Source organism: Paramacrobiotus metropolitanus, unplaced genomic scaffold, assembly GCF_019649055.1.
Source record: "Paramacrobiotus metropolitanus isolate TYO unplaced genomic scaffold, Prichtersi_v1.0 Parri_scaffold0000009, whole genome shotgun sequence".
In the NCBI taxonomy this organism is placed as follows: domain Eukaryota; kingdom Metazoa; phylum Tardigrada; class Eutardigrada; order Parachela; family Macrobiotidae; genus Paramacrobiotus; species Paramacrobiotus metropolitanus.
In genome coordinates this window covers 1,013,847-1,030,693 of record NW_026570229.1, presented here as the reverse complement: position 1 = coordinate 1,030,693, position 16,847 = coordinate 1,013,847, and the positions used below count along the sequence as shown (strand labels likewise).

At 43.4% G+C, this 16,847-nt stretch overlaps 2 protein-coding genes across 2 annotated transcripts; both read right to left on the bottom strand.

The window, feature by feature from the left end:
* Window positions 1–3,818: 3,818 nt before the first annotated feature.
* On the bottom strand, window positions 3,819–7,435 carry LOC129582916 (uncharacterized). The gene is made up of 7 exons (XM_055474546.1): window positions 7,067–7,435; window positions 6,350–6,544; window positions 5,838–5,969; window positions 5,676–5,765; window positions 4,634–4,809; window positions 4,235–4,383; window positions 3,819–4,092 (listed from the first exon to the last, which is right to left on the bottom strand). Exons 1-7 carry the CDS (start codon window positions 7,433–7,435, stop codon window positions 4,085–4,087), a joined length of 1,119 nt encoding a protein of 372 aa, XP_055330521.1. The 3' UTR covers window positions 3,819–4,084.
* A 4,118-nt stretch (window positions 7,436–11,553) lies between these two features.
* On the bottom strand, window positions 11,554–16,534 carry LOC129583056 (uncharacterized). The gene is made up of 5 exons (XM_055474754.1): window positions 16,206–16,534; window positions 14,376–14,946; window positions 13,906–14,141; window positions 13,241–13,569; window positions 11,554–12,778 (listed from the first exon to the last, which is right to left on the bottom strand). The coding sequence occupies exons 4-5, from the start codon at window positions 13,546–13,548 to the stop codon at window positions 12,211–12,213; spliced, it is 876 nt and encodes a 291-aa protein (XP_055330729.1). The 5' UTR covers window positions 13,549–13,569; window positions 13,906–14,141; window positions 14,376–14,946; window positions 16,206–16,534; the 3' UTR covers window positions 11,554–12,210.
* Window positions 16,535–16,847: the final 313 nt, after the last annotated feature.

The following is a 16,847-nucleotide window of genomic DNA, read 5'->3' as shown; positions in this document are numbered from 1 at the left end:
CAGATGAGATCATGAGAAACCACGGGATGGGCGTGATTCCTAACGATGGGCTTCCAGTGAGCGACGCTCAGCATCCTGGTTAATTATGGCATCAAGCGGAGAAGTGAAAATTTTGAAGAATATTGTCAATGAACAATGGCAATCAGACGTGCAATGCTGCTCCTTGGCTCCGCTCCACAATTGTATAGAGTGACCACATAGATAGTACTGGCGGAAAACAAAATAATAAAGTTTTAAAACAATTCTTGAAAATGTCCACCAGGTGCCTGGGGCAATCATAAAGCATCAACTGAAATCTGTAAATTTAATTCACTGGTGTACCAAAATAGTAAACCAAACTGGATTTTCATGCTCGTTCGTTTCTGTATTTAGCCAAAAATGGTAAGCTTAATTTTTGCGCGGGAAATTCCGTTACGATTTCTACTCTTACGAAACGAAATATTAAAACGAAACGAAACCAACGAAATATCTAACCGATTACTATGGTGCTACTGAATGATCATGCCCGGTGCCCGAAGCATTTCAACTGCATCGGGGCAAGCAAACCGAATTATTTCGTTGGAAACGATTCCATCGCTGGGCGCTCGGGGCCGTTGATCGCAGTACTGTCTTTGCAGCCAATGCCAGGGTCGTTATCATCCGCAATACAAATAGACTGCATACTGCACTGCATTTGCTGCACAGACTTTACCAAGAAGCGGTACATGCAAACGGTGGAGGCCGTTAGCAGCAGCAGGAGACCGGGCAGTTGCAGACGTTCGGGCAGGAAAAGACCCACCAAGGAATACGGAAGCCATACACCACAGATCGCCGAGCAATGGGCGGCCAGTATGTAGAGCCAAGCGTTGCAGAATACGATCTCACATATACAGAAGCGCTCTCCATCGGCCGGTGTTGAAGTCTTGGACTCGCATACGACAGACCCTTGCGCATCGGGTTTCTTCTTGACTACCGGGATTAGGATAAAAGGATAAAACGACGGCAGAGTACAAATCAATAAACATTTACAAGTTAACCAAACAATGAAAAAAGCTTAATTATCACAACAGAAAGAGTTCAATAAACTTTTCAACTCCATCCATTGTTCCTAAAACTGAAGCCGCGTTTCCCATGCTAGTTACTCCAGTGATTCTGATATTCTTCAGGTTTTCGACTGGTGCCTGGTGGTAGCGCTTGGAACAATAGCAGTATTTTGAATACGCGAGGTCACGTTTAAATTGTTACGTAGAAACTAAATTATTTAAATGTTTCTGTTGTGGGTAGTAGTTGTGCAGTTTCATTGATTGATGGCGAGTACAGTACAAGTACTGCAATGGTGAACTTATCAGCAAAATTTATGCTCTGGAGAAAGGTAGAATATGCGCATAATTTTATGGCATATACCGGTACACATGTACTCGCGCAGGCGAAGCCAAAGCAGTTGTTCTAAAAATAATAACTTACAAGCCCAGATGAGATACATAGACGATATTCGCACTATATATTATATATATTTCGGAATACGGAACTCAAAAAGAAACTCAACAGAACAAAATACATACGGAATACATGGGGATGGAGTGTAAAGTAGGAGTACCGAAGGAAAGAGTAATACGGTTAAAACAATTTAGGCAAGTATCATGCATGCTTCAAAAATTTTGATGGATATAAATTTGCTTGGGTTATCTGAAGTTTGTGTTTAAATTGAAATCGCGACCAGAAAAAATGTTCCTTTTCATCCTTTTTTGTATCTTCCAGCCCAATAGATATTAAAAACTGCATACTAGAAACCGGTGGTAGACGTCTTTGATAAACGTACCATCTTTGTGCTAGAAATCAACGAACAACTTCGTTATTAAAGGCCGCAAAAGTAATCTTCCAGTGATATTCATGCTCCATGCCGACAATCTAATGAAAACTGACTAGCCAGAAACCAGCTGAAGTATTTCAGGAGAGACGAGTACACTCCCGGGCGTCTGGGCTTGGTCGTTGCATGCAGTTTCTGCCAACGCGAGCGTTTTTACGGGAGTGCCGACCGTACCATGTCAGCCGCACACACTTCACCAGCTTGCAGTACTCGTACATCCAAATGCTGTACGCCGTTAGCAGCAGCAGGAAGCCGGGCAGCTGCAGGCGTTCGGGCAGGAAGAGTCCCACCAGAGGATACGGGAGCTCCCAGCCCATGAATAAGGGGCAAACTACGACCAGCACGAATAGCTGTCTATAGACTCATTTTGCTACAAACCGGCGAGATTCGTAGTCTGGACTCCAGACTCTGGAGTTTTTGAAACAGAACATCTCTTTAGCAATTCAACGTGGTAATGCTGCTTCAGTAATGGGGACCGTCGAGAATGTTGTTTCGTTCGACCGTAATTAGATCTTGATATTGTTTAAAAAAAACAGAAGTGACACAAGCAGTCGGGTATTGTGGACTCTACGTCATCCGTTGTAGGTGCCCTGGATGTGCATTCGATAGACAAGTGCGCACCATGACATTCCTTTGCTTTCGGAAATTCTCGGTTGTCAGTGATGTCCCCTTGCAAATTGTCGAATGGGGCAATGCAGATATGAGTACCGTCTGCCGTCACGCTAGACGACCCCGGGATACGAGCTGAGGCCTCCCTGTTCAGAATACCAGTCTCCTGCGCAAGGTCCTCCTTTAACAGCTGCGATTTTTTCCTGGAATAACAAAACAGATCCTTCTTCTTAAATGTGAAACTTGAGCTATTGCCAACTATGCCGAAGTGTCCACCACCGACCTAATGAAGCAATACGAGATAACGCCACTGTTTAAGCGATGGAAACACCAGGAAGCAACTTGGCTTTACAAAATTCTGCACCCGGAGAAGTTCCAAGTGCCCCGTTACCTCACCGAAATGATCGTCGTAAAACACGATTCCAAACCGTACAGCCTTCGAAGCGGAAACAGGACCTTCATCGAAGGACAGGGAAGGACAAGGACGGGGAAGTCCACGTTGGCGTGGAGGCTGAACAACGTTATGAGCCAGCTAACCGAGGCCGGAAGCGACATTCTTAAGAGCAGCTCGCTTGCTGTTTTTCGTAATGCACTGAAGCATGTTACTATTAATTGATGCCTTTCTTTTCTTAGTACTTCTCTTGTTTTGTGGCTTTTGCTCTAATTTCATGATTCCTGTTATTTAGCCAGGTTTAAATTCCCAGGCTAGAACTCGATCCTAGCCTTTTAATGGGTTACCTGCCTGCCGTACAATAAACAATAATAATGAGCGCTTAAATGGAAAAGAACCTTGGTGGAAACCGAAAAACAAACCTGATGGAAAAATCCCGGTACATTGTGCAATACAAGAGGAAACTGAACTGAATAAATACCAGGCCAAACCGTACACGAAACTCAAGACGTTTTTTTTTAGTCACACATATTTGTGTGAAAATCATGACCACAAGCCCGTTCGGAAAGAGAAAAAGGAGCTTCGAGCATTCCCATACATCCCATCCAGATTTAAAATCAGTGCGCAGCGGTTGTACAGCAAGTGCCTGTGCAAGCTGTGCAGCGTGCATTTAACCACACAGGCCTGCACTGCACACTCAATACAGTAAGTTTGAGTGGAAAACTCATGATCTGTATTATTTGCATTACTGTACACAGGTTGCAGTTTTACTTGGGAGTTGGGGGTACATTCGGTCTCTCTTCCGGACGGGGCTATCCCCCGTGAAAATTTATGTTTTTTTGTAACAATCTTTGAACAGCGGCTATACCTTTTTGTGCTGTAAAAGTTAGTGTAGAACTTATAATTCCCAACTTAATTTGGCAGTCGTTTTTAGAAGTTTTATTGCACTGTATTCAGAACTTTTGCTTTATCGTTGTCAGAAGCTTTATTGCAACTTTTGCCGCACATTACTCGTAATTTTGCACATACTTCTATTCAACGCACAAAAAATAACACTGAAATTACAGAAAAAAACCCACAAATAAACATCAAACTATCGTCTGAGTGCTGCACTTGCTGTTTTAAAATACAGAAATTTAAATAGGAAGAATATAATGCAAAAGCCAGAAATTAAACCACAAAAAGTCTGTGTCGGTTCCGGAGTCGACTCCAGTCCATCAAATGGGCAATGAAATCCGTTAGTTTCCTAAGGAACGGGAAAACATTTACCACAAATTAAAAATTGTGGTCTGCACGTACACAAACTCAGTTACTTAAGTAACTTAACAATTAACTCCACACCAACTTACTCAAATTACTAACGTCTGAATCCAGTTTGTGGAGCTCACCTTTGCTGAGACTGGCAGTGTGCTTCACACCTCCATCCAAAGGCCCAGTGTACGCTCGTGTGCGTTCGCAGCGAAGGTGCCAGTAATTCATGCTTAACGAAGGGGAAGAGATCGTTCCATGGAGTCGACTCCAAAAATAACCGAAGAACCTGTGACGAAATACAACAAAATTAGCTTGACTGCCTTTAAGACTGACAAGTAGAAGCGTAAATTTTTAAAACTATAACGTGTGAAGGGATCTTCATATGGATGTGAGCAAATTTGAGAGAATCGACTCCGTCCAGCGTAAAACAAAGACAAAAAATTTAAATTTTCAATTCTTCTACGCTTACTAGAACGAAGTCGACTCCAAAATCATATGGCTACGTTTATATAACGTTTTAAAACCAGTCATCATACCTGTTGTAACAGAAAGAATGACTGAGAATCAAGGCAGGTTCGTCCAACAACCCAGCTGCAGGTTCGTCATTCAGCAGAGACGCTCTCAACGGCGATTCTGCTCGTAGACCCGTGAAGAAGCAGTCTACACCTGGTACTGCTTTCTGACTCAATGTTTCAAAATTCCATACAGAAAGCTACAAATCACGTCTGGTATCAGACCTTATCATTTTCTGTTAAACCCTTAACATCAAAGCAAAGTGTAATAAAATAAACTAAAAAGTGAAACAAACTGATTCATAATTTCCTACAAGTCACAAGTGTGTTGAATTTCAACGGCTCGACTGCGTTATTAGCGAGCTGAGCTATGTTTACGTGCTCGACCGTGCGTTCTTATTGCGGCTGCCACCTCGTGGGGTAACATGCATACCTTTCACATAGCTGCTTCGTATACTGCCACAAAATGATTGCTTTATTTTTTTGTAATGTGTTTCAATAAAATTTTATTGCAGTACGGAGTCTTATTTATTTACTAGTTTGCTAGTAATTAAAAGCCACATTGGTTATTTTGTTTTACGACGCCACCGAATTACTTAATTCATTGTTTATTATCTGTATGAACCACAGAAACATAAACTGAAGTGAAATATGTATTGTATACATATGTACATATGCAATTACTAACTAAAAGATTAATCATATGTTTATTATTTTAATATTTTAAAACTACATCGCATAAAATGTTTTTGTGCAGTTGCGCTGTATAAAGTAGCAACTTACGTCCATTGGTGACTGCTTATTATGCTTAAGATTACAAAAAATAAATTTTCAAACAGTGCGTGACTGTGCGTCAGTGCTGTAATACGAGTAAGTAACTTTTGACCAACTTGAAGTATTCCGTAAGTTATGTGAAAGGTCCAAGTTATAATCGGCTGTCATGAAAACTTTTTTGTAAGTTTAGCGTAACTTTACAAGTACTTCTTTTGGTAACTGGATGTTTTTAGTAACTTTTATTTTCACGAGGGTATGTCGATGTAACACAGTTAATGTCATAGATAAATACCTCACTTGTAGCCAGTCTTCCTGCTTCGCTCAGCTGAGACAGATCGACGGAATTTTTTGCAGCAGGCACGGACACCCCAATGCAACAGCGCTACACATAAGACTAAGACGGCTAAGCCAATGATAATATATTCCGCGTATTGCAGGATCAAAAACGGTATACCACTGACGCCGGACAGCACTCCACACCACACCAAGAACGCCCAGCTGACGGCCGGTGAGAAGGACGGGGTGGAGCTGGCCAGCAGTTTGGAATTGCCGCTAGTGTTCGCTCGCAGTTCTTCCGATTGCAGATCTACCCAGTAAGACAGCATCGCGATTTTCTGGCCGAAACGCTGTAAAACTCATCCGTTGTTATTTTTCTCCCTACGCTACATCATCGCAAAAATGCTATCCAAAGTTTTCATGGTGACTAAACCTCTGAAGTTCAATTCAGGTTTTAAAGATCGTAGTTTCAGTTATTCGAAGGCATTTGAAATAAACTATTCGTAAGAGCACAGATGCAGAGAAAGTCAGAGAAATTTCGAAAACCGTTAATTATAGTATTATTAAATATTTTTTGGTAAAGCCGAAATCGGTTGTTTTATACTATTGATCAATCCAAGAGTCAAACTCTTCACCTAGCGTAATACAGACTCATTACTGGTTTCAAAAACGTCAGCACCGAGCACGTACTGTTCCGGGTTTAGTGCAGTTCCCCGTTGTAGCAACAACGCGCCAATACGACCAGTTGCCACTTCCGGTGCTGCTGCTCCCAGTGCTGTTACTTCCAGTTCCGGTGTTGCTACTCCCGGTGTTGCTTAACCATTGACTGGCGGAGGGAAATTGGCCAGACGTTGTAGTAGACGACAATGCATCCCATGCAGAAGGCTATCATACAGCAAGCTGCACTTTCCCAACGCCCTCGCCCTGGTTTTCTGCTGCTGTTCGTAAATTTCTTTTCCAGTAGAGCATCGATTGGTAAAGGTTTATCGGTTGACTTTGCAGCAGTTAGTTTCCTGTAGGTTATTCAAATAGCGGGAGGTGAGTATTTTCAACACACAGTGTTATTTTTCTTGATGAAACTGCAAAATTATCTTGGATACTAATACTGTTTGTAGTTCATCTTTATAGCTGTAAAGCTATCATAACAGAAAATGTTGTACAGGTATCGAATTTATGTTGAACAAATGTAAAACATTATGTATACTATGCCGCTGGTGTTCGGCAACAAATCTTCTACCTGATTTCCTTTTTAATAAGTGCTGCATAGGTGTCATTCATCCACAATCCCCAAATCCTGCCGGTGCAATAAACGGTCAGTATGGCAACAAAGACGACACAGGCAGGGAATACCGTGGAAGGGCCAAATACATTTATGGCCAGTATAACAGACAGCCACGCCAAAAGCACCATCAGAGCGTTGACGATCATCCAGCTATGATAGTAGACGATGAAACTCGCTATGCCGATCACCGTATGCAGCAGGATCACCATGCTATCGGGCAGATGAATGTTAGCGGCACACCGAATGCGCTTCTTGAGCTGCACAGCTAATTTTCGGCAGTAAGGAAGTTGGTCCGTCGATACGGGACGCGTCCAGTGGCGATTAACGGCCATCAGGAAAACTAACGAAACGGCTAGGATAGCCGCAAGCATGATGCACACGAGGGTGACCACGTAGCCCAGGATTCTGGTCGAAGCAGGAGGAAGGACCCAAACCGAGCTGTTTGATATCAAACGGGCAACGGTATATGGCTGCGGCTTTGTCCATCCCGACATGGCGTCATCCCAGAAGCATGCGTCAACATGCTGCAAAAGATTGTAACAACAAACGATTATGACGTGACAGGTTTTGAGATTCACATGGTTTAATGCACCCATTCACACAATTCAGCCAATAAGTTGATTTACGGGGAAAAAGTGTTTGCCGCGTGAATAGTAAGCATAATAATTAATTTACAAGCAATAAGCGAAGTATTATACAAAATTGCAAGCTTTTCTGTTCACTTTGTCCGGCCTGTACCGACCGCTTATAGTGCGCGTATTATTCCAGCTACAGAAACAGTCTATATAGATTTTTAGCATAAAAAAACTAATAAGCCCGTAAGCACAAGGTACGAGTATCAGTGTGGATTATATTTCATTGGTAATATTAAATATGCATAGTACGTTTTTATATGCGTCTGTACGACTGTGCGAGCATCTTGCTCGAATGGGCCACGCCAAGTACTTACTATAAGTAAGAACTTACTACAGCTATAGTATCTGTAAATCCTTGGCCACGCATAAACTCAATTAGATCGGGCGCTTCGCTCTGGTATATCATGTCCCGGAGCACCAGGTTCGGTACTAGTACTTCTTATTTTGTTTTAGCCTGTTACTTGTTACTAGTTGTTAGGTAAGTCTGCAGGCAATGCGCCAAGCTTTCCTACCGAGGCGGTTGCCGGTTTTTGCGCACCGGAAGCTGCCGGAAGGTTTGGCTGTCATGCGAATTAATGGTCTGCACTCTGCAGTGGGTTGTGCTGTGCTTGGTCCGGAATAACACGCAAGAATGCGCGGAGAGTACCAAACCATTTAAAATTAGGAAAAAGGATGTCCACCAGTACAGCTACATAGTTTGTGATTAACAATCGTACGACTTCATTTGCTCTGCTTGATTGAGCAGTGCTAAGCTATCCTGAGCGGATAATATATACAACAACCAGTTTACGGAACTTATATCCACAAAAAAAAAATTTCGTGGCGTACACTCATTTCGACGTAGGTTTATTCCGACCGCTAAAGAAAACTGAAAATATAATAAACTGTGAAAACCTAAGAAACCTGAGAATCTGAAAATAATAAATCGGAGAAAATTTAAGAAGCCAAAGAAACCTAAGAAAGCTACAAATCCTAAGAAACCTCAGAATCTGAAAATAATAAATCTGAGAAAATCTAAAAAATCTAGGAAAACCTAAGAAACCTAAGAAAAACACGGATTACATTAATAATCAGGTTGATTATTTTCATTTTCTTTCGTTTTTTACAGTATTTCATGAGTTGTTAGCGAAGCGATGCCGAAGGGCGCGGTCTGCCTCTGTAGCTCCGCATTAGCATACGTTCGTATATGGAGGCCCATGGCAGCAGCTTGTTCTCTGGGGTTCGTGCCTCCCTTTGGGGCGCATCGATTCCGCAGTAGCCTATGAACCTTCGCGCCGTTTCGACTGTTCTAACGCACTTGGCCGCGTTGAAATCGGCCCAGCGGTTCGCCCGATCATCGCGGGCATCGGCAATCGTGTATACGAAGTTACGGATGTAAGTAATAACAATAAATTTACTTTAACAACAACAACAAAAGTTTGATTTACGCAAAAAATACGGTAAAATAACAGTAGCCTAATACCAGTACGAATAAAATATTCAACAGATAAAAAAACTCGGATGCAGCGGCTGGTCCGCAAATTCAGTCTGCAGTTAAATATTTCTTCTAGGTAGAACACCATTGTCGTATAAGTAATTGGTTATTTGGTTGGTTTTGTACCACTAATTAAGTACTACATAGCTAGTAGCTACAGTATATTGCCACTCCAAGGCTTTTCGCAGTATAGCGTAACAAATGAAGTACGAGACTATTCAATTTTCATATGAACTTCAATAATCATTATTACGATTTTTATATAAGTTTGCAAATGAGAGCGTGACATCGTGTGCAAGCGAGACTTACCAATCCAGACAGTTCGAGCAGGGAATCGAAAGAATTCTTTCTGTCCGGGTCCAATCGAATGGTTCGCCATTCTGGAAGAACCCGCTGTCCAAACTTCAAGCAAATCTGGCACACAAACCACAGCACCAAAGCGGATTCCCCTAAAATTTCTGGATAAGACGAATACCGTTTCTTGTCCAACAAATACGTTAAAAACTTCCTAATCCCCATTTTAACAAAACTAAATTTTCTACATTAAGCAACTGCAAAACGGTGCAAGCCAATATAAAACGAGTTTAAACTGTAACACCATTCCCTGCCCGCAGCAACTACAAAGCGACGACAAGCTATGACTCACAAGTCAGCAGCAGAGAGTAAAGCGGTCAGCAGCAGAGAGTAAAGACGCAAGCAGTGTGTTGTCAGATGATATCATCATGCACACTGCACAGCGCTGCCGTTAGCCGTTGGCTGCGGGGGCCACCGACCAGCATAATAATTATGTGCTCATACGAGTATAGTACGTAATCTGCTTGCGCAGGCGCCAAGTCCATTTGATCGCTTCTCAGTAAGGCAAATGCTGATAACAGACCTTGAATTTGGGGATCGGACGTCGCTTTGTGTAGAAGTATCAAAGCACTAGAAAACAGCTAACCGCACCTTAAAATCGGCATGATTCAGCGGGTCATAGCGATTTTGAGGTAAACGTGGCTGCCCAGCAAATTATTAGATCTACAGCGCAAATCTGTGTTCATCGATGGTTTGCAGTTATTATAAGCTTCACCAAAGCCAATGAATTTTGTCAAACCAATTTCCCAGGAACGACACTAGCCAGTGTGGCGAGTGCCAACGAGCAGAATTACCTCAACGCCATAGTGGCTACTGGCTAGCCTGGGAATGGATTACTGGTTCGGTCTAATTGAAGTGGAAGATACATGGGAAGCCTATTTCATAGACGAAACGCCGGTCGAGAGCAGAAACTGGGCGGTAGGACAACCTAAGCATTCACAAAGCTCTGACGGAGGATCCGTGCACGGTGCATTCAGCGACCACAATACCCGGGCGACTGGTACGTGGCTCTGCGCCTCCAAACCAAACACGAGTAATTGGCACGAGCCACATCCGACCTTTGCTAGTACTCCTGTGCCTACTGGCTGCCCATCGTCCTGGAAAACATCAAGAAGACAAGAACTGCTATAAAGTATTGCTAACCAAACCGCCGCATTTGTCTTGGCAGCAAAAAAAAAACTGCTAAATGTTGAACCAGGTTAATGTTTATTCAAGCATATTTGAGCACCGATCCGATCCCATTCAGAACTGAATCAGAAGACTACATGGGAGAGACGGAAGACTTTTGCAGTCGTTTCCGAGGTGGCCACTTGGCTTCGATTTTTAATAAAGAGGAAAACGATTTCATAAAAAAACGAAGTCCAGAAATCGGCAACCACTAGGCACTACCAGTACTAGCCGGCACTGCGTTGTTGAGTGCAGCAGATGTCGTCGGCAGGTGGCCAGCGCGGGTTACGATTGGATATCCCTGCTGCAGGTGAACCTTTATTGTTATGGACCTGTCCCCTACCCGGTCACGGGGTCGCAAGCAAGCCGCAAGCAGATCTGATATAGTACCTACATGTATTTTTGCCCGTTTGATTACAGATGTTTTCGTGTAAAATACAGTGCTCATATAATCGTTTTCAGGGACGGTCCAGGGAGTGTCAGCACTGCTGAATGGCGCTATGCAGTAGTCAGCATATCCGCCTGAAGACGGCGGCTACCATTGATTTCCGCAACGGAACCGGAAGTCAAAGAGTCCTATTGCGCACGGTTTATTATGAGAACAATATCCAAGTAGTTATGGCAGTAATGAACAGTAATATCCAAAACCAGATCAGAAAATTGTGACATGGAGGCGAGAGGTAAAAAACAGCATTAATTTAAATTATTCAAAACAATTTTGGAGGAGGTCAACACTGCAGTATCTTCTGATGCAGTGGAGGTCGACATATTCAGGGTGATGCTGACAACATTTTGCGATGTCAAATTTTGCCCTCGAACGTCTTCGTACAGCAATATATTGGGTGTCTTGTTCTGTATCTGAGAAATTGCTTGTTTTTATGTTTCCCAGCGGAATGTGCGGAATATTCATACAAAAGACTTTTTATGATAGGGTGACCCCGACCTTCGGGCCTCTTTCTGATTGTTATAGACGTTACGCTGATACAACAACAAAATAACAAAAACAACAAATAATAATAATAACAACAACAGCAAAATAAGCTGATACGTTAAGCTGATGCATTAAGCTGATACATTAATCTGATACATTAAGCTGATACATTAAGCTGATAGGTTAAGCTGATACAACAACAAAATAACAACTAATAATAACAGCAACAACAAAATACTTGTACTGTAGGAACATAGCCCACCGCGAAGCTCCAAAAGAAACTGAGCAGACCAAAATACATGGCATTATGCGTACAGTGTACGCTGCACAGTCCAAGTACCTTAGGGAAGAGGGACATGGTGGAAACAATTTAGGCAAGGATGCTTCAAATACAGTAATGTAATGGGTACAAACTCGCCCAACAGATTGAATTATCTAACGTATTTGAATGAATGGAAATCGCGGCCAAAACCCAAGAAAAGGTTTTGTGTTCTTCTTAGTTATGTATCTTCCTGCTTAACAGATTTACTTACAGTATATAGTATGCTAGGAATCGCCGAAGGAATTCGTTGATAAACACCGCATCTGTATGCCAGAAGTGGACGAAAAACTTCACTGATACAGGCTACACACCAAAGAAGTAAAATCTTCAGTAATCATCGTGCCCGGTGCCGGTAACCTAATGGAAGCTGGACAGTCGGAAACCAACTAAACTATTTTCAGGAGAGACTCTTCCTGGGCCTTTGGGCTGGGTTGACGCATGCTGCTGTTTCCACCAGCGCGAGGGTCTTTCCTTTCCTTTTTTCCGGATTCTCCACCACACCACATCAGCCATACACACCCCACCAACTTGCGGTACATCCAGATACTGTACGCCGTCAGCAGCAACAGGAGACCGGGTAGCTGCAGGCGTTCGGGCAGGAACAGCCCCACCAGGGGATACGGCAGGAAGCGGCCGCAGAGTAAAGGGTAAATGGCTACCAGCGGAAGTAAATTCCTATAGCCCCATACAACACACATGCAAGAGATTTCTGCGTCTTTCGGCATCGGTGCGTTGATTGTGCGTTCGATAGACACTTGCACACCGTGATTGTCCGTTGCTTTCGCGAATTCTTGGTTGTCGACGATGTTCCCCAGGGAACGATAATGGGCAGTTCTGACACGAGTTCCATCGGCCGCCACGTTTGATGATAGGTGCGAACGAACTGATGACGTGCTGCCCAAAATACCGGTCTCTACCGCCGCAGCGTCCGCATTCGACAGCTGTGGTTGTTTCCTGAAATAAAACAGGCCGTTCTTATTAGACACGCACCTCGCCCATATCGGTGTTTTCTGATGTTCAGGCTGTTCAGCTAACCGAAACCACCCTTGGAACTCAAGGTGTCGTAATTCATCAGTATAGGTTTTCTTCGTAGCCCTTTTCACAAAACGGGCAGCTTTACCAGGTGATGCTCGTAGTTGTACTCGTATTAGTATGGACAAACCGATACGTACATCGGTACATGGTACAGCACATTCATGAAATGTAAAATGCATGGGCTTCAGAATGCGGTAAATCACGCAACCAGGCAGCTGCGACAACGCTGACTTTGTGTGGTCACTGAGCAGCGATATTTTTGTGCAATATGTACTGTAAACGGTCCATTTAGTTCACGGGTACGTTCTGTCTCTAATTCCAGTCTCCAGACTAGCAGGCATCTGCGTAATATAATGCCAAAGAATAAAATTGGTACTTCACCTGCAACCGGTCATTTTGCTTCGTTCAGTCGGGCCATATCGGCGGCATTTGTTATAGAAGGCACGAACACCGACGTAAATGAGGAGTCCACAGGCACCCACCACGCCAATGCCAATGATAATGAATTCCGCGCCCAGCAAGGCCGCAAATGGAACACCGTTGACGCCGGACAGCACTCCACTCCACACCAGGAACGCCCTACCGACGGCCGGTGAGAAGGCCGGGGTGAAGCTGAGCAGTAGCTCCGAATTACCGCTTGGAGAAGCACGCAATTCTTCCGATTCCAGATCCACCCAGTATGACAGCATCGCAACTCTCTGGCCGAAATTCTGTAGAAACGCATTTACTTTCATTAGTTTTCGCCCTACGATGAACCATCACAAAAATGCTGCCCAGTACGTTTTCCTTGTGAAAACAAAGCGTGGAAAGAATAGTTTAGTTTTTCAAGATCGTAGTTCAAATAACGTGAACGTGCAATCAAAACAAATAGGCAGACAGTATGACTGCCTGCAATTTTGAAGACAAATTAAAGCAGTCTTTTCAATTTTTCTAAAGCCGGAATCAGTTTGGAAAGCACTGGCTCCGTCTGTTCTTCGATACTACGTAAACCCCTCTCCTCCAGTACTACATATTAGTGGCTTCAAAAACGCTATTGTAGCACGTACTGTTACGGGTTTTGTACAGTTCTCCGTTATATTGGCAACGTGCCAATACGTCCAGTTGCCACTACCAGTCTCGGTGTGTTGTATTGCTTTATATTGGATGTGTAGCCAATAATTGACGGAGGGAAATAGCTGAAACAACGACCAGACGTTGGCGAAGACGGCACAGCATCCGAAGAAAAAGGCTGTTATGCAGCAAGCTGCACTTTCCCAGCTCTCCCGACCATGGTTTTAGTTTTCTGTAAGTTAACCAAGTAGCAGCATTTGAATATATTTTCAGCAAACTGCGTTATTATTCCAGGTACAATTGTACTGTATGTAATATCAATCTGTAGGATAATAAATAATTGGTACATTTTGTACACGGATACATAATTCAACTGTACAGCTATCAAAAATATTCAAGCTGTACAAGTCGCGAGTGTAGACGCATACGATGCCGATCGTGGCCGGCAAAACTTTTCTAGCTGTACCTGATTGCTTTTTTAATCAGTGCAGAATAGGTCTCATTCATCCATAATCCCCAAATTCGGCCGGTGCAATAAACGGCCAGTATGCCAGCGAAAAGGATACAGCTGGGGAATACCGCGGAAGGACCGAAGAAAGCTATGGCCGATATAACACACAGCCATGCCAAAATCAACATCGGGAGAGCACCGCAGATTATCCAGCCACTATAGTAAATGATGAAGCTGACGATGCCGATCACCGCATGCAGGATGATCACTATGGGTTCGGGAAGATGGATTTTGGCGACATACGGAATGTACTTGTGCATTTGGACCGCCAGTCTTCGACAACAGGGCAGTTGGTCCTGCTGCACGGGACACGCATAGCCGCGGTTGACGGCAACGAGGAATACTAGGGATACGCTTAAGATCGCCGCAAGAATCATGGCCGCACGGGTACCTACGTAACCCAGGATTCTGGTCGAAGCAGCGGAAAGAGTCCCACCGAGCCACTGGATACCAGACGGGCATCGGTGATCGGGGGCGGTTGTGTCCATCCCGACAGAGCGTCTTCCCAGAAACATGCATCAGCCTTCTGCAAAGGGTGGAAGAGCATACATTACGACCTGGCAGATTCATACTGTTTAATGTCACCATTCAGACAAGATAGCCACTGAGTTTATATATGAGAAAAGTATTTACTGGCTGCACATTTGTTGCCTGTGTGACAATTATAGGGCTGAAAATAAAGTATACGAGTACAACTGCAATTCTTTCGTCTGTTTATATTCCTCGAGGGCTGCCAGCACTGATGGCCTATACTTTGCCTAATATTACAGCTGAAAATTATAAAGTATGAACTACATGTATAAGGAATTTTAACATCGAACAAACCCGTAAGCACGAGGTACGCGTTTTATCTGTTATTGATATTTACGTCTGTAGAAGTTCCTTGCAAAAATGGGTCATGCAACACCTAAATTAAATCGGGCGTTTAACTCTGGCGTAAAATGTCCAGGGACCAGGAGTAACAGAACTTTTGCCATCGCTAGCATACTGCGAGTTCAAATAACTTAATTTTTTGGAGGAACTCCTATTTTTGATTGGAGGACTCGGATACAATTGGCACTTGCTGGAGTGGAGATACGTAATGCTAACCCGAAATTTTACTGCAGGCCGTGTATCTGGCTATCACACCGAGGCGGCTGACGGCTCCTACGAACCGGAAGCTGCCGAGAGGTTTGGTTGCTGAGTGCGATTGTAATTAGTGTTTTGCGAGTGATTGGCCAGGAACAACAGACAAAGTACAAAGCCCGGTAAATTCGAATATTAAAGGATGTCCATTGTCCACTTATCCGTTATTTTTGTAACATTGGTCATTGAAGATATGTGTTTTACTAACTCTGCCTTATTGAGCTGTGCTATCGTGAGTAGACAATATCATAATAAAAATCATAAAAATTAACGCAAAAGGAATACTCTGCACGGTAAAATATCGTCAAGCTGAATCAAAACGCCAACGTGAATCAAATTAAACATTAGTGGAAAACACGGAGGTAGCGGCTAGTTACATGAATTCAGATTCCGATTAAGTAAATGCATGTAGTATGTATTTACTCTAACCATGGTAAGGCAGTTCAAGCATGAGTGGACTGTTGTCCAACAAGCATACAAACTGCTACAATATTAAACCGAGTCACCGTACCGAGATACGGATTTTCGTACAGCACCATAATATAGCAAGCGCAGCAGAATTGTTATGCTAGCAAGAATATATACTTTGTTGTATATATTGCTATATTGTTGCTATAGAAGTATGAATTTTCCAGGTCAACAGTGGCAAGCGAGACTTACCACTCCAGACAATTCGATCAGGGAATCGAAAGGGTTGTATTTATTCGGGTCCAAGCGACTGGCTCGCCATTCTGGCAGAACTTGCAATCCAAACTTCAAACAGATTTCACAGACCAACCCCAACACCAAAGCGGATTCCAATAAAATTTCTGGATACGACGAATACCGTTTCTTGTCCAACAAATAAGCTAAAAACCTTTTACTCCCCATTTCAGCAAAACAAATTTTCCGATGGAGTGACTCAAAACGGAATGAGCTATAAATCCCATATTATAAACGGAATATTATTAACTATAAATCCCAGTATGAACTACGAACTACAGCACCATTCGCCGCCCGCAGCTGCTAAATACAGTACGTAGATGACAAAGACAGAGCAGAGCCGATGATATCAGAGGCAGACTCTGCCTGCCAGAGATTGCTAGCTCCAGATGATATCATGCAAACATCATTATGCGTTAACCGTTGACCGTTGATGGATGCACGAGCCGACCATAGTATGTGCTCGTCCCGCGAGTAGTGGACTTGATCTGCGTGCATGCGCAGGCGCCAAACCCGGCTTATCGCCTCTCTGTAAAGCAAATGCCGATGATAAACACTGTGTTAAGAGATCGGCCGCCGGTTTGCGCTGCGAAGGTCTAT